The sequence below is a fragment of the Bidens hawaiensis genome, unplaced genomic scaffold (assembly GCF_021521415.1).
Source record: "Bidens hawaiensis isolate Kalapana, Puna unplaced genomic scaffold, B.hawaiensis_p1.1 tig00010570_1, whole genome shotgun sequence".
Taxonomy (NCBI): Eukaryota; Viridiplantae; Streptophyta; class Magnoliopsida; order Asterales; family Asteraceae; genus Bidens; species Bidens hawaiensis.
In genome coordinates this window covers 423,690-450,760 of record NW_027491808.1, presented here as the reverse complement: position 1 = coordinate 450,760, position 27,071 = coordinate 423,690, and the positions used below count along the sequence as shown (strand labels likewise).

At 34.1% G+C, this 27,071-nt stretch overlaps 2 protein-coding genes and 2 pseudogenes across 2 annotated transcripts; 2 read left to right on the top strand and 2 right to left on the bottom strand.

Annotated features, from left to right (window-relative positions):
* Positions 1–5,018: 5,018 nt before the first annotated feature.
* LOC143535696 (pentatricopeptide repeat-containing protein CRR2, chloroplastic pseudogene) lies at positions 5,019–6,999 on the bottom strand (annotated as a pseudogene).
* Positions 7,000–10,001: 3,002 nt separating this feature from the next.
* LOC143535651 (protein PLASTID TRANSCRIPTIONALLY ACTIVE 16, chloroplastic-like) lies at positions 10,002–13,400 on the top strand. Its single transcript, XM_077029856.1, has 4 exons — positions 10,002–10,016; positions 11,846–11,914; positions 12,055–12,113; positions 12,711–13,400. The coding sequence occupies exons 1-4, from the start codon at positions 10,002–10,004 to the stop codon at positions 13,240–13,242; spliced, it is 675 nt and encodes a 224-aa protein (XP_076885971.1). The 3' UTR covers positions 13,243–13,400.
* Positions 13,401–14,707: 1,307 nt separating this feature from the next.
* On the top strand, positions 14,708–15,142 carry LOC143535649 (uncharacterized). Its single transcript, XM_077029855.1, has one exon. The coding sequence runs from the start codon at positions 14,708–14,710 to the stop codon at positions 15,140–15,142; it is 435 nt and encodes a 144-aa protein (XP_076885970.1).
* A 2,044-nt stretch (positions 15,143–17,186) lies between these two features.
* Positions 17,187–21,986, bottom strand: LOC143535698 (methylsterol monooxygenase 2-2-like; annotated as a pseudogene).
* Between the last annotated feature and the right edge of the window lie 5,085 nt (positions 21,987–27,071).

Below are 27,071 nucleotides of genomic sequence, written 5' to 3'. Positions count from 1 at the left end.
GTGAATGAAGGAATGAATTGTTTAGGGCTTGAAGATTGATTTTGATTTTGATTTTGATGTGCGGAACAGAAAAAGGAATAAAGAGAGGAATATAAATAGGCTTGCATCCGTCCCTTGCCTCTTCTTTATCTTTATATGTGTGAGATTATTATTATTATCTACGTGTCCTCCCTCCTACACCCTCACCAAAATTAAAATTACCATCCTATCCTATCTACTTTTTTAAATTTACTATTAATAAAAAATTTGAGCCTTAACGAGCCTATATATTAATTTCGCACTCGTGTCGAAATATGACTCATTTAAGGTATTGCACATGCTTGACCCGAGCTTTGTATTACAGACCAAATATTCAAAGGTTGGATTGATTGCTTGTTGTGCTTGAACACTTGAGTTTGTTGGCTAGTACCAGACTTCATTGACACGGTCTCAGCGGGATAAAAGACACGTACATGTCTAGTAGTGTTTGCACAATGAACGTCGTTGGTTGCGAACTGTTGTCGCTTGCCTGATAAGTTCAATGTAGGACGAAAGCAATGCACCCTGATCATAAACGGGATAGAATGGTTGGGTTTTGGGCATGGAATCAAAAGGATTACTTCATGAAATTAGGCTTGTTTATGATTTTCTCAAAATATATAAATATATTTAAAAACGTATATAAATTTATCTATTATAATAAAAGACTACTTAATTTTGCCACTTGTCAATCTCATAGCTCTCCTCATCTATTTTTCAGCCTATTTTAATTTATGGTCCCTTATCTTTAAGGCATTTCAATATATGAATTCAAGTTTATTTTTATTAAAGGTAAATCCTAACGGATTTATTCATTAACATTAATGGTGAAATAAGAAAATAAGGAAATTTCAACATAGAAGTTGTAGGCCTATTAGAATAAAATGTTTAAGTCACCAATAATTGCAAACTAAAGAAAATAAAGACGCATCATTGTCGAAGAATTTGGATTTGATGGTAATAAACTACAAATTGTTTTTAAACCGAGATTTGAACAACAGTGCATAATATTTTATATAAGGTTGGTTTCAGATTTGGATTTTAAATTTTCTCATCTGCATTTGAACTTAGGAAAATATGTATTTTATTAATTTTCCGTAGACATTTTTTATAAATATTGCCATAATGTGTATTTTTGTCACAATGTGTAATTATATAAAAGAAGTGGACATATTTAATTTAGATTTATGGGTTAGATATATATGTAATAAGGGATCTTAGTAGGAGGATATATGTAAAAACCCTAACATTATTTTCTAAGAATATGATATATTTTTAAGACCTGTATTTAATGCAAAATTTAACTAATAGAAAAATGTTTGAAATCGCGCGTGACTTGTCCACCTAGGGATGATAAGAAGCTGGTATTGGTAATGACGTGTCCATCTAGGGATGATAAGGAGTAAGGTATTGGTAATTACAGTTTCATATCTATTTGTAAAATCATGTCTTATACCCAGTCTATTACCCATAAGGTATATTTTACATGATTAGCGGAGAGACCTCAACGTTATCACAAGAGAATATTAGTGCCTATGTAGTTTTGTAAGTTAGTAGGAGGCTATAGAGTTCATGATTTTATATCGGATTTGTGCTTGTTTTGTATTCTAGTGGAATTTGTGACAAACTTACAATTGTGTCTTTTTAATGTAGATGGCATTTTGATTTAATTTGGCACTTACTGTTTGGTCTTAATCAGAATTGGCGTTTTATGTTTAGTATTAAGATTGGATTTTAGTATAAGTTAATTAGAACTCTTATCCCATAAAATAACGCATAATAACTTAACTCGTATGTGTTTAATAATGGATGCCGAAAGCATGAAGAAGAATATTCAAACAATTTGGAGCTTAAATGGAGCAACTCACGAAGAAGCTTGGAAAAAAGTAAATACGCTACGACTTTCTAGTCAAGCGTAGGTAGCATTGTAATGCTTATCCATTAGATCTAATGCCCAAATCTTCGAAGCCGATATACAATAATGATCACTACTAAAAAAAATGGTTTATGTATCTTCTGAGATCTTACCCTACTTATTTTATAGAACATATAATGTTAGTGCATGCATAATCATCTCTTGTAGCATGTGCTACTTGTTGCGATGATGATTGGGGGGACTCTGGTAGTAAAGACCAGGTAGAGGTTAACCGAACCCAGTCTTTTTTGTGAGTTACGCCTCTTGATCCTCTTGTGTTCAGCGAAAGAACTGTCTACGCATACTTTTTCGGTAGATTATAGAACATATAAGTACAAATTTTCGAACAACTTCACTCATTTTTTTACACTTGATCCTGTTGGCGTTATGGAAAAGAAATTGACCCATTGGTTGCATGGAAAAACTATATAAAGCGATCATGGTTTTGGTTTTTCGTATGTAGTGATTACAAGAAGTAATAGCTAAAAAAACATAAAACACCCTTGTATTTTACACTGGAAACTATTTTTTTTTATGTTTAACGATAATTATATAAAAATTATATTGATATTCGTTATTCCAATCAATACTTTGCAGCTCAAATGATTAAATGGTGACGGAGAAGATGAGTGATGAATTTTAGTTCGCTTTTGGTGGTGGATTTAAGAGTGTCAAGGGCCTTTGTATATGAGATATTTGTATTTATTTTTCTAAGTGGTCCTAGTCCTACTGGCTACCGCTCTTTTTATCTTCAGAATTTTGTTTTTTAAGCACATAAGGGTATATGACTGGGGTGGAGGGTTTTTTTTCTTTCTTTTAAATTAACAAGGATATCGGTAATTTAATATGGATTTAACTCAAAATTTAACGCAATTGGTATAAAAAACATAATTTGTAACAAATTGATAACATTAAGGATGTCTAGTGCTAATAGTAAACATTAACATTGTATTTTTGAGTTTTTTATTTAAGGGTTTGGAAAATAAAAGATAAGAAAATTTATCTTTTTTCATTCTTGAGTTGTTTTTTTAAAAGAAAAGAAAGAGAATGAAAAGAAAAGTTATGGTTTTTTTCCTTTAAAACTTTCCAGCAAAATATGGCTTGATTGTGAAGGAAAAGTTTATAGCCATGTACAATATTACTAAATTATCATATCTTTTCCTTCCAATCTAACTCAATAATAATGACATAATTGCATATTTACAATTTTTTTTCACTATTTTTTCCTTCCTATCTGACTCAAGAATGTAATTAATACTTTCTTTTATTTAATTTTATTTTAACTCAAGAATGTCTTTTAAGTATATATTTTTTTTTCTTTTCTTCTCCTATTCAATCTTATCATTTTTTTCTTTGTATTTTAAACCTGAGAATAGAAGGTAGGGATGACTTATATATATAAATGACAAAATCTATAATTTACTTAAAAACACCAAGCTTCATAATGAATAATCATGGTTGCGCATTCATTTAAATGTCAAGTTTAGGGATGTAAAGTGGTAATAAAGAAATGAATAAATAAATAAAAGGTCTAGTGATCATTTTCTTTTAACGGCAAATGAATCTTTTAAATGGGCTACTGCCTAATTTCATCACATCGGTATACACTTGTCTTTCGATCCCGGAAAAACCCTTACCTAAGTCCAACGCCTGTGAACACTCGCCCAAAGCTCGAAGGCATGACAGTGTGGTGAGATAAAACCCGTTAAGTTTAAGAATCTAACCAGTGAAAATTACCTATTTGCCTAGTCTCCAATTATTATCATGGTGCATCTGAAACTAAATGTTGGTGACAGAAATCGAACCTGAGTCACATGGAACACTAAGTCTCTCCTATATCACTCCATCAACTATCTTATTGGCGGTTTTGAGATCGTACATGTAAAAGTTTGTAATGCATTATAATTAAATCATTCTAATTCTAATAAAATAAGAATTTTCCAGTTTAAAGTGTGATCCTAGAGTTTTATTTTAAAAGTTGTGAAATGTTGGATTATAAGGTAAATAAAAGACAAAACTAAAGTAACTAATGAAAATACATAACCCTTGTGGAACGTGTCCAGATATATGGTACTAGTCTACTAGAGGGACTTGTTCTGTTAACGGAACAATTTTTTTCTTCCATGTGTTTGTCAAGTTAAGCCGGTTTGCATTATAGAAAGAGAAAGCAAGACATAAACTCTCATCGTGAAGATATTAGTCACATCATGCAATCAAACAAAATTCTGAAAAGTTCAAAGTTTAATTCGAACGTGAAGCTTAGTCCTATCATATGTTACTGATTCGAAGTAAGAGAGACTATTCACTATTGTGTGTGGACATTTCCAGCTTTGGGATTGTTGAAGCATTCGTCACACATATCGTCTTTTACTGAGCACTCGCACATATATAATCGCAAAGAATCACACAAACTGATGTTTTTTCTTTCAATGAATCACATAGGTTAACTTTGTTTCTTCTTCTCTCAACGAATCACACAAATTGACGCTGTTTCTTTTTCTCGATTATTGACATTGATACAATCGTCTTCCTTGTTGCTCTCTTCTTCGTTCGGTTGTTGGTCGGTCTCTTCTTCGTTCGGTTGTTGGTCGGTCTCTTCTTCGTTTGATTCTTCCTTTGATCATCACTGTGACAATATTTGTTTAAAAAATAAATTATTCTAAATCCAAGAGGAGAATACCAAACGGGCTTGTTGGTCGGTCTTATCCAAACCATACTAAAAGTCACCCGTTACACTAACCACCCATTTGTCGTTTATGTTATTTCCTTTACCATTACAATCGTTTCTAACTGTAGTTCATTAATTGCAGCTACAAACCCGTGTTAAGGAACATTGAGAACAATTTACTCAAAATGAAGCAAGACGGATCTTTGACAGTGCAGTAAAAACCAGGAAAGCTTTTGCTCAACACATGCTAGCAAACCATACTTAAAGGATAATATAATCTGTATTGTTTTATTTATACTGGTTAAACCAAATTTACAGTATTTACTAGTTTGCAATCTTTAGTTGTGACATTTGGAAGACCAACATTCATCATTTATCTTGAATCTTGATCAAGAAGAAACCATACATGTATAGAGATTGGGAGTTAAATATGCTTACAAACATTACCAATAATCCCCACACGAGCAAACCCCATCTTGAAAACGATGTATGCGGTTCACATCGCGTACCAAAATCTCTCTATCTGCAAACTTAGACACAAACTTTGTAACCGAATGACAATCTTCACATAACCGTAAATTTTTTGTTATCCTAATTGTTTCTCCTTTAGAGCTATTAATCAACCCGAATGCAACCGCCAGTTTCTCACTATGACCTAATAAAATCCGTTCTTTTTCCATCTCATCAACGTCATATAACACGACTTTAGTCTTGGGTTGATACCCGTATTCAGTCATCTCCATCGATAATTTGAGTAAAAACGCGTGAAGTTGTTCAACGTGTGGATTGAACTCATCAACTGATTCAAACGAGTATATCTTCTTCTTCACTTCAATCCAACTACATCCAGCCTTCTTTTGAAGCCCGCGGGATTGTAAAAGCTTCTTCACCTTTAACACTTCATCCCACAAACGGGCTTCTGCGTATATCTCAGCTAAAAGTACATAATTCCCTGCGTTTGTGGGCTCAAGCTCAAAAAGCCGCTTGCTTGCCCTCTCGGCCAGTTCAACATCGCAGTGAATCCTACACGATCCAAGAAGCGAACCCCATACTTTAGGCCCAGGTTCCATTCTCATATCTTGTATAATCTTGGCTGCCTCATTTAACCTGTTGGCCCGACCCAAAAGATCCACCATACATGCATAATGCTCCACAGTTAACCGCATGTTATGATCTCGAGTTATGGATTTAAACAAGTTTTTCCCTTCTTCCACAAGCCCCGAGTGGCTACAAGCACCAAGAACGCTCACAAACGTTATAGGACTCGGATCACCCTGTTTGATATCATTTCATTGTAAACTTCAATCGCCTTTTCACCAAACCCATGCATTCCATAGCTTGAAATCATCGCGTTCCATGAAACAACATCGCGTCTAACCATTTGGTCAAAAACCCGTTTCCCAACTTCAAGTTCACCACATCTCGCATACATAGTAATCAAAGACGCAAGAACCGGCAAAACCGAATCAAGACCTCTTCGTAAGATGCAACCATGCAATAACCTCCCTTGTTCCAAAGCTGCAAGCACACCACACGCTTGAAGAACACTAACCATCGTCACCGCATTCGGTTCCAAATCACGAACCTCAACCATCATTTCCCCAAACACTAGAAGCGCATCAAACGGTCTCCCATTCTTAGCATAACACGCAATCATGGCACTCCATGAAACCACATTCTTCACACCGATTCCATCAAAAACACGACCTGCTTCCAACACACACCCGAATCTAGCATACATGTCAACCAAAGTAGTCATAATATGCACATTCTCATCAAACCCATGTCGCAAAACATGCGCATGAACCTCTTTTCCCTTAGGTAACAACGAAACCGAAGCATCCGACGCAACACACGCCTTCAGAATATAAGTATACGTAAACCGATCCGGCTTAATCCCGGACTCGTTCATACATTCTAAAACCCTAAACACATCTAACCCGTCATCAGAACCTATCAAAGCTTGAAAAAACGCATTATACACATAAACAGTTCTGTGAGGCATTTCATCGAACACCTTGCGTGCATATTCAATTTTACCCAAATTCGAATACAAGTTACTAAGTTTAGTTGCGAGAAATGGGTCTTGGTCAAACCCGTCATCGATGAGGTGGCGGTTGACGGTGACGGCGTCGGAGAGTGAGTTTTTAACGGCGCATGATAATATTAAGAGCTCATAAGTGCGTTGAGTTGGGTTGGGCTCTTGGGTGAGGATTTGGATGGCTTGTTTGAGGTGGCCTTTGGCACACAGAGATTGGATTAAGTGGTTGTTGGTGGTGGTGGTGGGGTGGAGCGTGACGGAGGTGTGGTGGCGCGTGTGGGAGTGAGGTGGGTGGTGGTGGTGGAAGTGTGATTGTTGGATGGTTTGAGGTGAATGGTTAAGGTTAAATAACCACATGAGAGAGAGTTAATTATCCGGTGATGGGTGGCCGGAGCTCCGGTGAATTCGGAGTTATAAGCAGACAAATGAGAAGATAGATGAAGGAACAGCCGTGTCGCTCGACTATATGTAGATGGTATGTTTAAATTGGGTCCAAGTCAAAATGAGAAGGATTTATGATTATAAAAAAAATTAAAAATAAATAAATAAAAAATCATAAACTCAGAATTTAATAAAAAGACAAAAAAAAGTAAAAACAAAAAAATGTTTCCACCGTCTTACTCGTTCTTAAAAAAAACTCAGAAAAGACATAATGTGAAAAAGACCATTGTGTCTTTTTGTTTATCATTGTGTTTTGTGTTTATTTTCGTCATTGATTGTGTCTTTTTTCCTTAACATTGTGTCTTTTTTTTTTTTTTGATATTGTGTTATATTTTGTTCGGCATTGTGTTATATTTTGCGATTTATTGTGTCATTTTTTAGTTATAATTGTGTCTTTTGTTCATTTTCGTTATTTTGTCTTTTATCTTTGCATTGTGTCTTTTCGGGGGGGGGGGGGGTTGAATGAGAATGATGAGGGAAACATTTTTGTTTTTTAAATTTTTAAAATTTTTATTTATATTTTTGTGTGGCCACAAATCCTTCTCACCCTTCTCATTTTTGTCTCCCTTTGTATTTTAACTTTTCATGTTTAAATTAGGCTCGAGCACGGTTAGTTTCGAGTTCTTTTCATGTCCTTGAATGAGAATGATGAGGGAAACATTTTTGTTTTTTAAATTTTTAAAATTTTTATTTATATTTTTGTGTGGCCACAAATCCTTCTCACCCTTCTCATTTTTGTCTCCCTTTGTATTTTAACTTTTCATGTTTAAATTAGGCTCGAGCACGGTTAGTTTCGAGTTCTTTTCATGTCCTTGAATGAGAATGATGAGGGAAACATTTTTGTTTTTTAAATTTTTAAAATTTTTATTTATATTTTTGTGTGGCCACAAATCCTTCTCACCCTTCTCATTTTTGTCTCCCTTTGTATTTTAACTTTTCATGTTTAAATTAGGCTCGAGCACGGTTAGTTTCGAGTTCTTTTCATGTCCTTGAATGAGAATGATGAGGGAAACATTTTTGTTTTTTAAATTTTTAAAATTTTTATTTATATTTTTGTGTGGCCACAAATCCTTCTCACCCTTCTCATTTTTGTCTCCCTTTGTATTTTAACTTTTCATGTTTAAATTAGGCTCGAGCACGGTTAGTTTCGAGTTCTTTTCATGTCCTTGAATGAGAATGATGAGGGAAACATTTTTGTTTTTTAAATTTTTAAAATTTTTATTTATATTTTTGTGTGGCCACAAATCCTTCTCACCCTTCTCATTTTTGTCTCCCTTTGTATTTTAACTTTTCATGTTTAAATTAGGCTCGAGCACGGTTAGGGGGGGGGGGGGGGGGGTTGAATGAGAATGATGAGGGAAGGATTTTTGTTTTTTAAATTTTTAAAATTTTTATTTATATTTTTGTGTGGCCACAAATCCTTCTCACCCTTCTCATTTTTGTCTCCCTTTGTATTTTAACTTTTCATGTTTAAATTAGGCTCGAGCACGGTTAGTTTCGAGTTCTTTTCATGTCCTTGAATGAGAATGATGAGGGAAACATTTTTGTTTTTTAAATTTTTAAAATTTTTATTTATATTTTTGTGTGGCCACAAATCCTTCTCACCTTTCTCATTTTTGTCTCCCTTTGTATTTTAACTTTTCATGTTTAAATTAGGCTCGAGCACGGTTAGTTTCGAGTTCTTTTCATGTCCTTGAATGAGAATGATGAGGGAAACATTTTTGTTTTTTAAATTTTTAAAATTTTTATTTATATTTTTGTGTGGCCACAAATCCTTCTCACCCTTCTCATTTTTGTCTCCCTTTGTATTTTAACTTTTCATGTTTAAATTAGGCTCGAGCACGGTTAGTTTCGAGTTCTTTTCATGTCCTTGAATGAGAATGATGAGGGAAACATTTTTGTTTTTTAAATTTTTAAAATTTTTATTTATATTTTTGTGTGGCCACAAATCCTTCTCACCCTTCTCATTTTTGTCTCCCTTTGTATTTTAACTTTTCATGTTTAAATTAGGCTCGAGCACGGTTAGTTTCGAGTTCTTTTCATGTCCTTGAATGAGAATGATGAGGGAAACATTTTTGTTTTTTAAATTTTTAAAATTTTTATTTATATTTTTGTGTGGCCACAAATCCTTCTCACCCTTCTCATTTTTGTCTCCCTTTGTATTTTAACTTTTCATGTTTAAATTAGGCTCGAGCACGGTTAGTTTCGAGTTCTTTTCCGAAAGCTTGAGATCGGTTTGTGAGTTATTTTTTTAACTAATTTATTACTATTTATTATTTGTATGTTTTGAAAAAAATTAATAAAAATCTTAAATGATTCTAAGGTCGGCCCGAACTCGTGTGATACCTTAAATGAGCTAAAGTTTGGTTTGAGCTCGGCTGTGCGGTGTGAGATTAATATTATGGAAGTCCAAAATTGGCAAAACTTAAAAATACACAAGGCTCGTTAAAGCTTGACGACGAGACTAAACGAGCATTCAATATAATACTGGAGCTTGATAACTAAATGAGCTTTATTTGAGACTTGGGATCGGCTCAAGCTTGAAAAAGCTCAACTCGTTTCAAGTTTTATATCGAAACAAGCTCAAATAGCTCGTGAGTGGCTCAGCTCGTTTCCGCTTCTAATAGACATGTGCGCCGTATAAAAGACCCAAAGAAAAAAATTATTTGTTTTTCATGTGTATCTTAAAGTTATAAATTTTCAGAAAAACACATATTTTCCACTATAAAACTTAAAACACCCACAATGACTATCTTTTTCGTTAGTCTGGATGATGTCGCAGTGGAGCGGACGAGCTAAACAAGGATGGCCTTGTTGTGGAGGTGAAGTCCACGAACATGTCCTTGAATTCAGACGAGGAAGCGAACGGAGAGATGGGCCTACCTTCTCTCTCTCATACCATAATTAGAAGAAAATTAATGGGGTTTATGGAGGTTTGTTGTTAATAAAGAAAATAAGGGCTTTTAAGAAAGGTTTGGAATATGAGGTGGAACTAATGTAAGGATTTATAGAATTTTTTTTATTGTTATGAATGCTCTTATACTTGCATAATCCAACACTTATTTCTTTTAACTTTCTAAACAGTTTAGTCTACATGATTCAATTCTTGTATATTTACTTCTTTATATTAAAAAAAACCCTTGATTCCACTATGCCATATATCAAAATAACTAAACATTTTAAACTTTGATATTTTAATATAAAATAACTAAACAGTTTTAAGTCTTAATTTATAGTTTCCCTTAAAAGAACTTTTGTGATCTCGTCATTTGGTTCGAGACTAGCCTATTCACTATTCAGCTGATCATGTTCATAGGTTTGACACAAGATGGTCCCAGTATGTTTGCGTTGAACATAAACCCGAGAATTTTGTGTTATGTTCGTGTCGAAAGTTCTCTCTATAAACTCTTTTAAAAGTTTGAGTACTTTTGTCAATAAGTATTTTACTAATGCAAAAGTGATATTGAAGCGATTGATATAATAAATGTTTTACTAGTATACAATTTAAGAACGCTTGTTAAAAGAGCAATTATTATGTGTATTGTGTAATGTAATATACTAATCATGATATTTTAAGAAAGGCATTGATGGAAAATAAGTGCATTAATATAGTTATAAAAAGGTAATGTATTACTACATTTCTATTTTCTAACATGTGAAACGAAGACTCACGTTAGTAGGTTTGGGAAATTTTTGAAGACTATATATTCCTTGAATAATAATTTCAAATGTATAAATATTTTTCAAGCCTTAACCAAGTTGAACCACATAGGACCGACTGGAACGGTAGTTAGGTGATGGTTGATGGATGGTGGCTGGATGCTTAGGGTGGTGGCAGTGGTGGCGGAATGGTGGTGATGGGTGGGGGATGGAGGTTGAGGACTGTGGCGGCAGTAGATGATAGAGGTTGAAGATAGCGTGTCGTGTGTGTGCATCGCTAATCTTTTATCATGATTTTTATTTTTATTCTAAATGAGACTCACATGATATTTATTAATGATTTATGTATTTATTTTTTATACCGAGGGTAGTTTGGTAATTTTTATTTGGACTTAACTGAAAAATTTAACGACGTTAGATGCTAAGGACCGCCCATATTATGAGAAGACAACTATAGGGCCCAAATGTGAATAGCTTTCTAATCCTCGGGATCAATTGTGTAGTTATTAGCCGCAAGCGTGCAAAAACTATAAACCACAAGGATCAACCATGTAGTTGCTCCAAATTTACTCATCAACATTAAATTTTCTTTATAAATGGTGAAAAATGTTTCTCCAAATTTACTCATCAACATTAACTTTTCTCTCTCATTCACTCACAACTACTTATAACTTCTCCAAACAATATAGTGAACCGGTGAACCCAGTGACAACATTACCGAGGAACTGTTGTGAATGCCCTTATATATGTTGCAAAAAGATATGGAATTAAGTGTTCGGAACTTCCTTGCATATTCTATAACATCAAAATATTTAAATGTTGAATTTTTTTTTCTAACGGTAACTTAATAAAAAATGAAGATATATTTATATTTGTCTTTTTCGTAACGGCTAGTTTTCCCCTGTAAAACACTTGTATTTACTTCTAACAGTCACATCCAGCTATCACATCTTCTTTCCAATCTCTCATTCTTACCTTTTCTGTACAATTCGATGATTAGATATACAGAAACATTTTAGGAAACCATTAAAATAATTGAGGTTTTTATGAATTTGAGTCTGATTTTTTATATCTGATTGGATTATGATATTGAAAATTGTAGGTAACAAAGTCCCAGATTGCATCCTTGGTGGCAGGGGTTTTCTCCAACACAGAAGTAGCTGAAAATAAGGTAATTAACTTTTTGCTGTTAGAACTTAGAAAAGCTTAAAATAATTGAGTTACTTCTTTATACATTATTATTATTATTATTATTATTATTATTATTATTATTATTTATGCAACAAATGTTATTATTTTTTTCTTTATTAGGTTGTGGAACTTTCTACAAGTCCAGAGGCAACTGCAAGGCCTGTGAGTGAACTTTTCAGGTAATATGTGAAAATTAATTTATGTTAGAAGTGAAAATTTCGACCCGTTTGCTAATGAATATTTATCTCAAATGGGTCAAACTGAAAAAAAATCAATAGAAATGGAACTAGGGGTGTAAATGAGCCGATTCGAGCCAGGTTGGGCTCAGACTTGAGCTCGAACTTAAACTGGCTGGCTTGGCTTGGCTCGGCTCGTTTATTTTAACGAGCTGAAAATTTGAGCTCGAGCTCGGCTAATAAACATTTGGGTTTGAACGAGAGAGTTGAGCGATCTATTGAGCGAGCCACGAGCCGAGCCAACCATGGCTTGGGCTCAACTCGTTTATGGATCGAGTCGGCTCAGCTTGTTTACAAACAAGCTTTTTTCGAGCCAGCTGTGAGCTTTTTGAACAACCCTAAATGAAACGAGTCAAAACAAAAAAAAATCAATAAAAATGAAACGGGCCAAATGATTTGAAGTTTTGAACGTTACGCCCTGTTTAATCAAAATGTAAATTCTAAATAATGTTATTCAAAATAATATTTTGTACACTTGGCCCATTCCAATCTGTATAAAATTTATATATTCTAACCCGTTACCCGACCTGTCCATTTTAGCGCGATTCCCGTGGACGTTAGGCGAGAAGCTTATTTAGACGCGATTGCAAAGGCAGAAGCCGTTAAAGCAGCTGAAGCCGCAGCAGCCAAGAAAGAGGTTGAAAAACCGGACCCAACTGAGGACTTCCAAGAACAGGCCCAAAAGTCCTTCACAAACCTCGTGGCCCGATTTAAAACCGCCACCAGCAAAATCACAGAGAAACCCGAATCTGAGCCCGAGCCCACAACCGAAGACGGGCCGCGCCCAGATGGTGCACCCGGGTTAGCCTTGTCATGGGGAAAACTAAGCTCGGGGTTTGCATCAGCGGTTAAAAACAACTCGATTGAGCTACCAAAGGTCCAGATTGCAACGGTTAGGGGTCAAGCCAAGGCCCGAACCCTGCAACCCAAGCCTGCTGTGGTCAAGAAACCCACAGCAGCTAAAAAGGCGGCACCACCCGTGCAGCAGCCCAAACCGAAAGAGTCGAAAGCAGAAGTAAGGAAGATTTTCGGGGGCGTGTTTCAGCAAGAAACCATTTATGTTGATGATTGATTAATAGTAGTAATGTTTTTATGTTCATATGTGAATTGTAGTTGAATTCTTGATGCTTGAATGCTGGTTTGATCGGCTCGAGCATCGACTTATTTTCACGTGTATCTGAATTTCGTATATTTTTTCCGAGTTGCTATATAATTTATTCGGGTTTAAAAGTTTGTGTTTGTTTATAAAAGTTCATGGTCATGTCAACCCGAGCACAACATGGTTTATTATGCCGTTTACATATGAGTGCCTAAAACATGATTATCTTCATATCTTGTTTCTATGGTGTTTCGGGTCGTGTAAGAAACATTAATATGGTTACATAAGGGCATCTCTCTCTATATATTACGCACAATAATATTAGTTTTGATACCTTCTAAATATGATAATTTGTGTTTTGGTGAATAATAATAATAATACCTTCTAAATAATAATAATAATAATAATAATAATAATAATAGTTTGAGTTGGTAACCTTTTCATGATGTAACTCGGTATGTTAAATCATTTCATTTGTATTTACACTTAAAAGAAAAGTATCAAAACAACACTTAAGGACTTCATTTGAATGCCACTAAAGCATGACCACACGCATTCATCGTCCGTTAAAGCATTGAAAGTGGCATAAAGATATGGTGAATCCATGATATAGAATTATACAAGAGGGCAGTGATTTAATAAAAAAAAAATCTAAATATTAAACTATGAAAGCACATAAATACTTGTATATTGCTTGGTTGCAAGATAAAGAAGAGAAATAGTGAAACAGTCATATATTTACGTAATCGTTTTATACAGTATATCATAGTTAAAATAACATGTATAAATGTTTTTGTGCTTAATTGAGTGCCCTTCAATGAATATAACATTTTTAAAAAACCTTGTGAACATTTTTTATGTGTTGTAGTTGTATCTTATAGTTCAAGTAATAAGCATAAATATTGTTCACGTGGCTAGAAAAAAGATTTGAAGAACAAGCATGGCACAGCATTCAAATTCACAATCAACATTTTGAGGTTGATAAAAAGAATTTCCTTGAAGATCAATTTCATTTGTTCAGTCCTCTACAATCAAAATGCTTATACAAATCCATAAAAAATTAAGAACTATGAGAATAGGCAAATCTATGATCATGATCTTATTATCCTTCTTTATAATCTTGATGTTAATCTTGATCTTTTCTACCAATCCTTGTTCTCAAACAACCCAAATCCTATTACCCAGTTTTAATCTCAATTACTTCAAGAACACCCATAACACCCTCTACTCAAATCAAGAAGTTGCGCCTACCAACATTTCCCATATCGTATTCAGCATCACAGGTGCAGTTAAAACTTGGCCCAAGAGGAAACACTACGTAGAATCTTGGTGGCGCCCAAATGGAACCACCCGCGGCTTCCTTTTTCTAGATCAAGCCCCCATCCAACTCCTCCCCTGGCCTCCAACTTCACCACGTGTATACATAGCTAATGAGACCATGAGCCAAAAAGGTGTCCCTTACACCATTAGGATCGCGAGGATGATTAAAGAGACTTTCAAAGCGGATAACGAAGGTGTGAGGTGGTACGTGATGGGGGATGATGACACTGTTTTCTTTTTGGAGAATTTGGTGGATGTGTTGAGGAAATATGATCATAATGGTTATTACTATGTTGGTATGAATGCAGAAAGTATAATATCTAATACTCAATTTTCATTTGGGATGGGATTTGGTGGTGCTGGATTTGCTTTTAGTTACCCTCTTGCTAACATTTTGGCCAAGAATTTAGATGTGTGTTTAAAGAGGTACAAAGATCTTCATGGGAGTGATTATATCTTGCAATCCTGTGTGGCTGATTTAGGCGTTTCAGTTACTCATGTAAAGGGTTTTCATCAGGTAAATTCATCACATTTTTCTGTTTTACATGAGTAAAAATGAGCAAAGCAGAGCATGAGCTCGCTTAAGCTCACGTGCGGGTAGTTTAGAGCTTTATTTCTAAAGCTCAAGTTCCACCCATGAATGGTTTTTTAAACTTGAGCTTGGTTCAGGCTCAAATCATTTGCTAGTACTAATTATTTTTACTATTTTTATTTATCTATATTTATAACTACTTTTATACATATTTAAAACTATTACACTTATTGATAACATAATATGTAGTATGTAATTATTATATATAATCATAGTCTTATATATAAATTATTATTATGTAAAATGTATATCTAATATATTTAAAAATATATAAATAATAGTCTTATTTGGGCAGATTGATCTACATGGGGACATATCAGGTCTTTTATCAGCACACCCACAGGCACCTTTGGTCTCCCTCCACCATCTTGACATGGTTGAGCCGCTCTTCCCCGGCATGGACCGCCCTCAGTCACTTAACCATTTGATGAAACCCGCAAAAGTCGACCAGTCAAGGCTCTTCCAACAAAGCATCTGCTACAACCATCCCAAAAACTGGAGTGTCTCTTTATCGTGGGGATACTCGGTCCATATTTATGAAAAAACCATGCTGCCGAGCCTCTTACAGGTACCAATACAGATGTTTGCAGAATGGCGAGCAGGAGCCCGGCCCGCTTTCATGTTGAATACCAGGGGTCTAAGCAAGAATCCTTGTGACATTCCTCATTATTTTTACTTAGATTCTGTAGATGAATATCCGGGTGACGAGGGGAAGCAAAGGCAGGTGGTGGTGACGAGCTATGTTCGGAGGTTTCCACGGCGGCAACCACCTTGCGTGCCAGGCGGGAATTATTCGGTGAATTATGTCGAGAAGATTCTCGTGATCTCACCGGCGACACGACTTGAAACAGTAAGCCCGGTTAAATGCAATGTTTTGCTTTCAGCCAGTCATTTAACCCTTCACAATTCACACTGCTTGTTCACTGGTTGAACTGGTAGGAGTAGTTAAACCATAGGAATTTATAATCAAATTTTAAAAAATAAAAATTTACACATTGCATAAAATTTAAATAGTATAATGTTTAATTTATATTTAAAAGAGTATCTTGTTTTTCAAAAAGAAATAAAATAGTGAAGAGATTTTTTTAGATTGTTGGAAAAATAATTTTATTTTATGTGCAAGAGATGATGTTCCTGAGTTCAAAACTAATAACCTATATAAAAAATTTATATTTAAAAGAATATCTTGTTTTCAAAAAGAAATAAAATAGTGAAGAGATTTTTTAGATTGTTGGAAAAATAATTTTATTTTATGTGCAAGAGATGATGTTCCTGAGTTCAAAACTAATAACCTATATAAAAAATTTATATTTAAAAGAATATCTTGTTTTCAAAAAGAAATAAAATAGTGAAGAGATTTTTTAGATTGTTGGAAAAATAATTTTATTTTATGTGCAAGAGATGATGTTCCTGAGTTCAAAACTAATAACCTATATAAAAAAAGTAGGTCTAAAATGTCTAATCACTGAACTGGTTCAACTGCCATTCGAAAAAATCCAACTGATGAAACTAGTTTCGGATCAACAACCAACAGAACCTGTTAAGATCCGGTTAGGCTTTAATATCATTGGTTAATTGGTACGAAGACGAATCACGCTGGCAAACTAGTTGACTTGATCTGTGTTTTGTTTTCAGGAGGGAAGTAGGAGGGAATGTTGTGACGTTGTATATGCGGACAAGGAAAATGTTACAACCATCAAGATTAGGCCTTGCATGAAATATGAAATAACGGGGTGACTTATATTTTGGTATGGTTGTAGGTTTTAAAATTTTGGAATCTATTTCACAAAATATAATATATATATACATAGATTATATTTTGGTTAAGAAAAACTAAAATACTTCGACTTTCTAGTATGTCATGACATTAAACCTTGTTTGTGCTTTGTAATATGAACACTTGGTGACTTTTAATGTTATAATTTGTTTAAAATTAAACCAAAGTTGATGCTCATGTTTATCGTATTTGATACGATAGCTCGGGTAGTTTTATAACTTTCGAGTTACATGGATCAAATTGTCACCTCTAGTCTTTAAAAGTAGTTTCGTAAGGCATATGTAAAAGAAACTAACACATTTGAAACTGAAAAAAGTTTTGAGTTGATTCTACAACAGTAACCAACAAATCATGAAAACGATTACCTTTTTCGTGACACGACTCAATTTGGTGTACAATCATGTTTTAGTTGGTGCTTTCAGTTGTCCTTTAACTCAACTTCCTCTTCATTTTTAAGTGCCTTCAGTTTCCTGTATCCATGGTCTGTACCGAATAGCCTGACAAAATGATTTAAATAAGATCATATGATAAAACATAACTGAGTTGCAAAGATTCGTGCCTTCAATTGCTCACTCCTTACTTTTAAATTTGACATAGACTACACAATCAGTTTAACTTATTACATAAAAAACATTTTTAAAAAACTATAAAACAAACAAGTTTAACGGGACGTGTTCAAGGGATTTGACCTGAAACTGGCTCGACCCGTTTAGACTAAACCCAAACCTGTGAATATTGTGCTAGCTTGACACAGGGGCATTATCATACTTTCCAAAAAAAAAATTTAAGGAGGCATTCTCGTCACCAGGCATGTTTTTGGCCAGACTTGGTGTAAACATAAAAAAAACGACACTCTAGTAAAATCAAACAGTCTAAACGTATGCTTAAGGATGAGTAAATATATAATTTTCTTTTACCCTTTGATAATCCAAAGTCAATCATGTTTATCCAAATTTATAAAACAAATTACTGCAACTCGGAGTCATAATAATAAGATAATCATTACAACAGTTATGATCTAAAGTATAAAAAGCTTATTAGAGCCTTACCAATCCATGTAGACAAATGTTGATGCATAGTTCCCCGATTTGGTATAAATCACTCGGTGATGATAATCATGAAAATCAGAACTGAAAATTTATTAAAACACTTATTGCCACACGATATCATCCTGAAAAAGAATGGTAAATTCAAATTATGCGTATAAAATTACTAACCCTCCATATAAAGGAAGAAAATTTGATGGGCTCCGTGGAAATAGTAACCACAATGTGCCTCAACTGTTTCTAGAACTCTAACTACCATCCACAACCACAGAGTTATAAGATGAGGGCCTGTGATGGCAGGACCGAAAATAGTAGCAAAACCAAGGAATAATATTTCTGCCGGGTGAGCATATTCAGATGTCAATCCAAAAGGTGCTGCATACCTGTAACATAACAATACCATATGCATCAGTAAATGCACTTAACATAGAATGGGTCACAGGTTTAGATTATAATTGAAGATGAATTGTTTTGTAACCATGTCTAACACATTAATGATTTACGAAAACTGAAAATGGACAAAAGAAAGTGTTTGCAAGTCAACCCAGCCCGGTTTGACCCATAACCCAACCCGCACATCTTGTTATTGAGGGTTTTAACGTACTCATGATGGACGCTATGAACATGCTTGTAGAGCCATTTCGTATGTAAAATCCTGTGTCCCCAGTAAAATATGAAATCTTCCACAATGAAGTAGAATAATATCTGAGTCGAGATCACTTTCCTGCACAGTAAAAGGTAAATGACTCACTACTATTAAAGTATGCAAAATAAAAAGATACGATTCCAAAAACTAGGATGCAACTGACTTGTCAATACCAAGAGGTACAAACGATGACCTATACAGTAGAGGTGGCAATTTCAATCTATTTACTTATAAATGGGTTATGGGTCAATCAGCCAATCAGGTTATGTTTTATATCTACTATGTCAAACAGATAACAAAAAAAGCCTGTAAACGAAGTAAACATTCAGTGAACCATTCGACTGGAAGTTCGTTTATGTTTGTTTCTTTTATAAACAAATGGACATGGACACAAGCCTCGTTCGTTCATTTATGTTCGTTAACATTTGTGTGCGTTTATTTTTTTTTTAAGTTTGTTGGTTTATGATTAGAATTTTAGAATTTTAGTTTAGTTTTATTATTTTCTAGGCCCAACAGATTGATATTCACGTTTACTTTAAATTAATGTTTGCTAGTACGTTTATTTATATTCTCCATCTACGTTCAGTTATATTTGATTGATTGCATTTGTGAACCATTTGTTTAAACTATTATGAACGAACACTAACGAACATGAACATGTTCATTTTCTTACTGCGAACACGAACAAGAAAACGCCACTCGTTTAACTGTTAACGTTCGATTTTTTTTCTGGTTAAAGTTAAGCACACAAACACAAACATGCCCATTCGTGCTCGTTCGGTTCGTTTACAGGCCTAAAAACACTATTTAGAGAACGTCAAACTCATTGAAAGTCACCCAATGTGTAATTTTATCGCATAAAGTCGCCCACAACATTTTATTCTAAAAATCAGATTACTAACTGAATATTATAACTTTAACTATGTTTGACACTAGTTTTAACACAATCAAAATTCTTGAACAAAAAGTGTTTTGGATCAACTCAATCCATTTTGACCGTTACCCAGCTCATTTGTTTGACCAACTCAAGAAAGTGTACAAGAACAGAAAACGTGCCTTCTGGAGGCACACTAAGATTTCAAAGTTCATTTCACATTCCAAATGATAAATTTTTTTTTTTTGCCAAGAATGGTTTCAGTTCAGCTTCACTCATTTAGACCCTATAAAAATTACCCATTTTGACCTGGCTCCACGTTTTTGACACCTCTAATCTACAACTAAAGTGCTAGCATATAAAGAACCTGAAAATACCAGGATGGCAGTGGAAGACTACTTCTCATTCCCATGAAGCTGAAGACCGGATAAGAAGCAAGCATGACAGGTAAGTTGACACAAAAATGATATAAAAGTAAGCGAGTAATACATTTCTCTTGAGCTTCAGTTGTGTTATTCTTGGCCTGCAAACAAAATGCCAGTTGTTGATGAAACAAGCATAAAAATAATTCCATACAAAAAAATGCAGTAATGTGAAGTTAGTTTAAGGGTACACAAGACGTAATAGATAAACCTGAATTTTGTACTTTTTGAACCATCCTGCCCTTTCTATGTATATGAAAGGAAGCCCTGATAAGAAGAATACAGTTTCATGAAGAAAAAAGCTACCAACACATGCCAGTTGAAAGTCACTAAAATGAGTGATCAAGTACTGCAAAAACATAAAAAATACAAGTAATTAACAATCTTGTTAGATGTCGCCAAAATACCATGTGGTGCTGCTTATAAAACTATTCACTAGTGTTCAACAAAGACCAGTTTATTGCATAATGTTCATTATTCATAAGCCATTGGTTGGTTTGTGAATTTTAGAAAGATGCGCCTTTTGTGGTCTGTCTAAAAATAGAATAAATGTGACACTTAACAAGTTTCTCACACTTCACATGCTCTGCATGTCTTGACGTGACCAAATATCTATTAAAGCAAGAAAAAATACATAAGAGCTGTGATGAAAATTTGTTGATAAATGACAAATTGACTGTACTACAAAAATCCTACGGTCTATGTTTGTTCAATCTGATATTAGCATCCAGGGGGGCTGGTCCCTTTGATGAAGTTTTACGAAATTAATTATCAGAAATTATGCATATCCAATTTGATATTACGATCAGCCTCTTCATTTTACTTTTTATAAATAACATAGAAGAAATGATAGGTGCAGCAGCATATAACTAATTCAAATTCTCACTTTTCATAGTCATATTTTCACTCAGAATTTAATCCTATTAACCTACACTTAGTTACCACTCATCATCCTCTCATGATTGCATCCATTTATGTTCCACATTTTGCCACAGTATGATCTGCCTCAACCAATCTCAGTTTGCACGCATAATTAGGGCTGTAAACAAACCAAACCAAACCAAACCAAACCAAAGAAGGCCTGTTCATGTTCGTCCGTCTAACTTTTATCGGACATGCGGACGGTTCATGAACACCTAAGCGAACGAAATTTATCATTCGTGAACGGTTCACGAACACAAATGAACACAAACAATGTTTTATTTGATATGGCAAACTGAAAATGGCCAGCGTCCACAGTTCGGTTCAGCTACCAAGTTTGTGTCGGTGTTTATTTTAACATTCATATTCATATATCAATTTACATATAGATTAACCAGACAATGCTCATATATATTTTTGTTTTATAGTTAATAATTCTGCTTAAATCTATATGATAAGATTAGAAAAGTCAATAAACAAGCATTAACGAACACATTATTGAACGTTCAGGAACACAATTGAACAAACACAGCCTCTGTTCGAGTTCGTTCATTTAGTTAATCGAACGAAATTCCTTGTTCGTTTTCATTAACATCAACGAACTTCTTGCAATCTTGTCTAACGTTTGGTTCTGCTAGAATGTTATGCCACAAATAGTTCACACTTCACCGAACACATAACAACGCATTAAAACCTAAATACAGAATTTAAAGCACGTTACGGCATAACACAATAGAGCGTCAAATTCACAATAAATCTTCACGTAAATCAGTGCCTAATACTAGCAGCTAAACAACAATAGCACAAATTCTTACTCGTTACTCGTAAACCTAAATCTCATTGCCGTTGAATCAATAGATTCAAATCTAATAGCAACCAAATGCGGTATGAAGTAATGAAACGCATAACGCATTCGTCAATAACATCAAATTAGGGCAAAATAACGAGTGCGTGTGTAAGTGTGTGAATCACAGAGCAAATTAATAATAACTGAAAGCAGGTAATATACTACCGTCCAAGCAGTGTCAATGACGGAAGCCATGGGCGATGAGATTTAGAGGCGACAATGGAAGTAAGTGACACCACGAACGGATTACATCAACAGACTGTCAAAAAGAATCTAAATGAGTGAGTCATGGCTTCACATATATATACACGCTGATGTCATAAGGGGATGCTTGATGCAAGCCTTTTGTCCTTGTCGATAAGGGCGCATAATTACAACCCCCTGGGCTTACATTTGTGATACCAAAGCGAGTCCACTTATTATAATGTTTCTACTTAACAAGTTGCGAGTAATGGTAGATATTTTTATGTTTATTTCGATATAGCTGCAAACGGGTAACAAGTTGCGAAGTTAATATTAAGGGCCGGCCCTGGGGGCTGGGTGGTCGACGGTCTCTGGCCCGATACCCCGCTAGACATTTTTTTTTTTTGAAAAATTTATATGTATTTTTATGAAAAACCATATGTGTATTTAAAAATTTAATTACATAGCAACTAGCTTGGTCTATTGTCCAAGGGTATGAATCATAGCTAAAAAGTTGTGGGTTTTAGTCTCATTTAAGACATGTTTAGGCCTGTTTTTATATACAAGTTTTTTACATAACCCGAATCATAACCAAGTACACTCATTTAAAAATTATAAGTCTATTTTTAATTTTTATACAAAAGTCTTTTACATAACCCAAATTATAACCAAGTAAACCAATTTAAAAATTAAATTGTTTAAGCACATCAAAATACTCTTTTTACTTAAGACGCATAATATTTTTCGCTTTCGGCCCAAAATATTTTAACATTTCTCGAAGACTACCATGTTAATACTTTTTAAATAGCAAAACTAACTCGTTTAAAAGTTAACATTCATAGACCACGATGAGTATTCTTTTAAAGGGAAACCCATGTAATGTCTACTGGATTAAAAATTCGGGAAATGTCCATCCACATGTCGTCGTGCCCAACCTATTTGTTCATGTCAGACGACTGTGTTTCCTGTCAGTCACAAGACACCACGTGTAAAATATTCGGTCAATCAGAGAAGTTTCTTAAAAGTCTGACATCACTATTTGGGAGTCATTTGCAACTCTAATGTGTTCCGACTAAATTTTTGTATGATCCAACCAATTATCTGTAAGTTTAAAATCTGACATTACCATTTCCTCCATGTCGCCATAAGTCAGACAAAGAATCAAGTCAACTATCACATTCCACATTCTGTTTGGCTAGGGATACCTGGGGATAGAATCCTTTACAATTTTTTTCCCTCCACCCAAGTATCCATATCTTTTTAGGAACATAAATTATTCCAATCCATTACGAGCTCCCCTCTAAGCAAACGACCCTCTTCCAACCAGCTTTTCTGGCCCGCCCAAAACCAATTACTTATTTGGGTTAGTTTAATACCGAACTAGGTTAATTACCCGTGTACTACACGGGTTGGACCATTTAAACTATATAAATAATAACTTTATAAAAAGGAAAAGTGAATCTTAATAATCCAAACTCTTAACAGCTAGCCACTAATAATCCCAACTAACAATATGACTACCAAATATTGGTAGTCACATTGTTAGTTGGGCAAACTCTTAACAGCTAGCCACTAATAATCCCAACTAACAATGTGACTACCGAGTATCGGTAGTCACATTGTTAGTTGGGATTATTAGTGGCTAGCTGTTAAATGTGACTACCGATACTCGGTAGTCACATTGTTAGTTGGGATTATTAGTGGCTAGCTGTTAAGAGTTTGGATTATTAAGATCCAATTTTCCTTATAAAAATAGCATTACATTGCATAATGGCAAAACTAAATACAATTATAATTCACAAATCTATAAACAAATACAAATATCTAAATATTCCTTATCTTATTTGTAACTTTACTTGTGTTCATATTAGTACTTTTGCCCCGCCAAGAAGAAAAAAAAACAAAAACAATCCAACATGTCTTAAGACTAACCAAGACAAAAAAGAACGTATGCAATTTTGAGTCCCTGATAAAACAAAAAGGAAATACAACGATTAGTAGAATGGGGAATATGGAATTGTAATTCTAAAAGGCATCTGAATTTATGTGAAGCTCAAGCATGAAATATCATGAAATAGTCTGCATACAATAAATCATATTCATGCAAAATGCATGAATCACCAATTCAACAATCTAAAATTCATTATATGAAAATAGTTGTTGATGTGTCACACGTGTCTGCAAATATACTTGTGGTTATTCCTCCATCTAAACCTAATCAGTTTATAGCATGTATAATATAATCACTGAACACAAATTCCTAAATTACTGTAACATGCTTATCTGTCTCACATTTAAAGTTAACACGCATATTACACTTGACCAGTCTTTGACAGGTATACAAACCCACCATTGCAAAATCTCTTATTTGTCTCTCATGGTATCATATTTCAAAATTATTAGTTGGATATTGTTTGTTCCATAAACATTCAGAGAGTTGGAGCATAAAGGCAACGAGTGTAATGTTTTAACACGACTTATGAGGATTTGATATGACTAATCAAGACTAAAACCAATTTCCAATCAGTTTGATATGACAACATTTAATTACATGAAGTTGTATCAGAATTCAATGTTTAGATTAAACACTCATTATTTAAGGATCTAATAAAATCATTTCAAACCAGATGTAACAAAACTAAAATTTACATATGTACCATTCTTTAGTCATAACTTGGTGACTTATACAATAAAGAATATGCTTGTCTACATATTTGGCATACAAATTATTTATAATGTTCTTGACAATAAAAAGAACAGTTCGGACCCGTGCAAAAAGTTGTTTGTTTGACCTAAAGTTAATTTGACGCATTTAAATGTCAATAATCTCTACAATCATGAATGATTATTGTTGATAAGATGATTACTCACAAGGTACTTGAGCTGTTACAGGAATCAATCGCTACTGAAGATTGAGGAAGGTCATTCTCCACTCAAAACTGTTATGGGATATATCCCCGCAAATTATAAATTAAAACAATTAATTAAAAAAAATTAGAAAAATGTGATTCATTTAAGATTATGAAACCATATAACTGTTATCATTTAGAGACTTGGATTGCAATAAATATATAATATATTAAGAAAAATAATCATAATCTTTAAACAAAACTTGGGTGACTTTCAAACTGCAAACTGATCTAACCCTTTTAACAAACTTTTTTATTTGACCAGTTTTAAAATAAAACCACAATCAACATGATAATAAGTGAATTGGCTGAAATAGTAGGGGTAAAAATTTACTACACGAATCTAATGCGAGTTTTCCTTCGAGTTTGACGCAGCAACCCACAAGACGGCCCGTTTAGTACCCTTAGGAAACAATCTAAGCAAACAAATAATGGACAAAACTTACAAGGCAGATAATGGTGTTAAAGATGATTAAGTATCGAATAAGCTTCCAGTATAGTTAATATCTGCAAGACAACGGAACTATAAAATCTTAAATATTTGTGATGGTATCAAGGAAAGATATTGGAATGTAACCTCCAGGGACATTATTGCTCAAATCTTTACAAAACATATCATCATTTTAAAGCAAATTAATATTCAGAAACTCCTGTAGTCATTCAAGTTGTCTTTGCATGTCATCACTTTCTTTCAAGTTCAAATCAGTTTTAATGAATGACCCTAAGCTATAATTGTTCATTTGTTCCATTATACACATTTAACACACCCTGCTACATAAATCAAATCAAGAATTTTGAAGACTACATCATCCAATTCCTTGATCATAAGCCCTAAATTGATTTAAAAGAACCCCTGCAACAGTATCACTCAGATATAGGCATTAATTCCGTGTTTCAAGTATTGATATTATATATTTTAGTATGAAGCATAATTGCGACTTTTACAAAAACAGAAAACCAAACCTTCGGTATTTGTTTCCGTTACGTTTTCTTGGTTTTGGATCAGAATTTCGGTTTCATGCACTCCCCTATGATTACTTGTATTATGTGATGGGGAGATGACAGCATTAACTGTTTTTTGATGGCATAATTTGATTCCAGGGATATAATAAGGTTAGAGCCACTTAATTATATTCTGTTTTTATGTTTTTTTTTCCCGCAAATTTGAACATGAGTGTTATTGCAAAAATGATGGGCCTTGACGAGATGCTTGTTTCTTTTTTTACTTTAGGTTCACACATAAATTCACACTCATACCACACACCTGTTTCTCCATAGGTTTCATATTATTCATACTTGCACATGTCTAAGATGAGCTATTTCTGGTTAGTTTAAACTTCATTTCCCATGTGCACACCAAGTGTTTGATAAAATGCCTGTTATAGTTTTTGTGGATTAGTTTAATGTTTGAGTGGTTGGATTTAAAGGGTTGTTTTAGACAAGTGTTTAATGAAACTTTCCATTAGAATAATTTTAATTTACTTAGAATATTTTAATGTTTTGTAGTTAAAATATTGTTGCACACCAAGTCACCAAGTGTTTGATGAAAGGTTTCAATTCATTTTTTTCAGGTAGTAGAGCCGCTACGAGGAACGTTCATTTTTCATCAATTCATTTTTTTCAGGTAGTAGAGCCGCTACGAGGACCGTTCATTTTTTTTCACAACCACTTCTTTCATCTTCATCTTTAAAAAAGAAGAAAGACCAAAGATTTTAGTGGGCTTAACTTAAAAACAGAAGCTTTTGTGTTAAAAAAATAAGGGTTTTTGGAAATGTATAGATTTTATTTAATGTTGGTGATTTTATTGTGTTCTGGTTCTGTTTCTGTTTCTGTTTCTTATGACCCTAAAGCTATCTCCATTAATGGCCAAAGATACCCTGATGTATAATTTATCAATGACTTATTTTTATTATTATTATTGTTATTATTTTAAATTGGAGGACTGTGAAACATCTATAATTTATCAATGCCTTGTTTTTTCTATATATCTATTTCATCTGCTATATACTCATATATATATATATATATATGTATTTTATATTTACTGCAGCTTCTTATTGCATTTCTGTGCCATTCAAGTTGGGATATACGCAAAGCAGCTTACAGTTGTACCAAGAAAATTTTATCTGTTTGAAGAGGTAGGTCCCAGCAGAGGCCAGTTGGACCCGCAAGACTCACCTTGAAGAGGGACGTCTGCGCAAGGACCAACTGGTCCCGCAGGACCCACCATGCTCAGAGATGAAGACCTTACGCGCGGTACGCCAG

What these genes read in the sequence shown, in the direction of transcription:
- LOC143535651 (XM_077029856.1), top strand. An exon ending in CAGAAGTAGCTGAAAATAAG is followed by an intron (nt 11,915 to 12,054) that starts GTAATTAACTTT and finishes TTTCTTTATTAG; the next exon opens with GTTGTGGAACTTTCTACAAG. An exon ending in CCTGTGAGTGAACTTTTCAG is followed by an intron (nt 12,114 to 12,710) that starts GTAATATGTGAA and finishes TGTCCATTTTAG; the next exon opens with CGCGATTCCCGTGGACGTTA.
- LOC143535649 (XM_077029855.1), top strand. Translation starts at nt 14,708, where the DNA reads ATGAGCCAAAAAGGTGTCCCTTACACCATTAGGATCGCGAGGATGATT.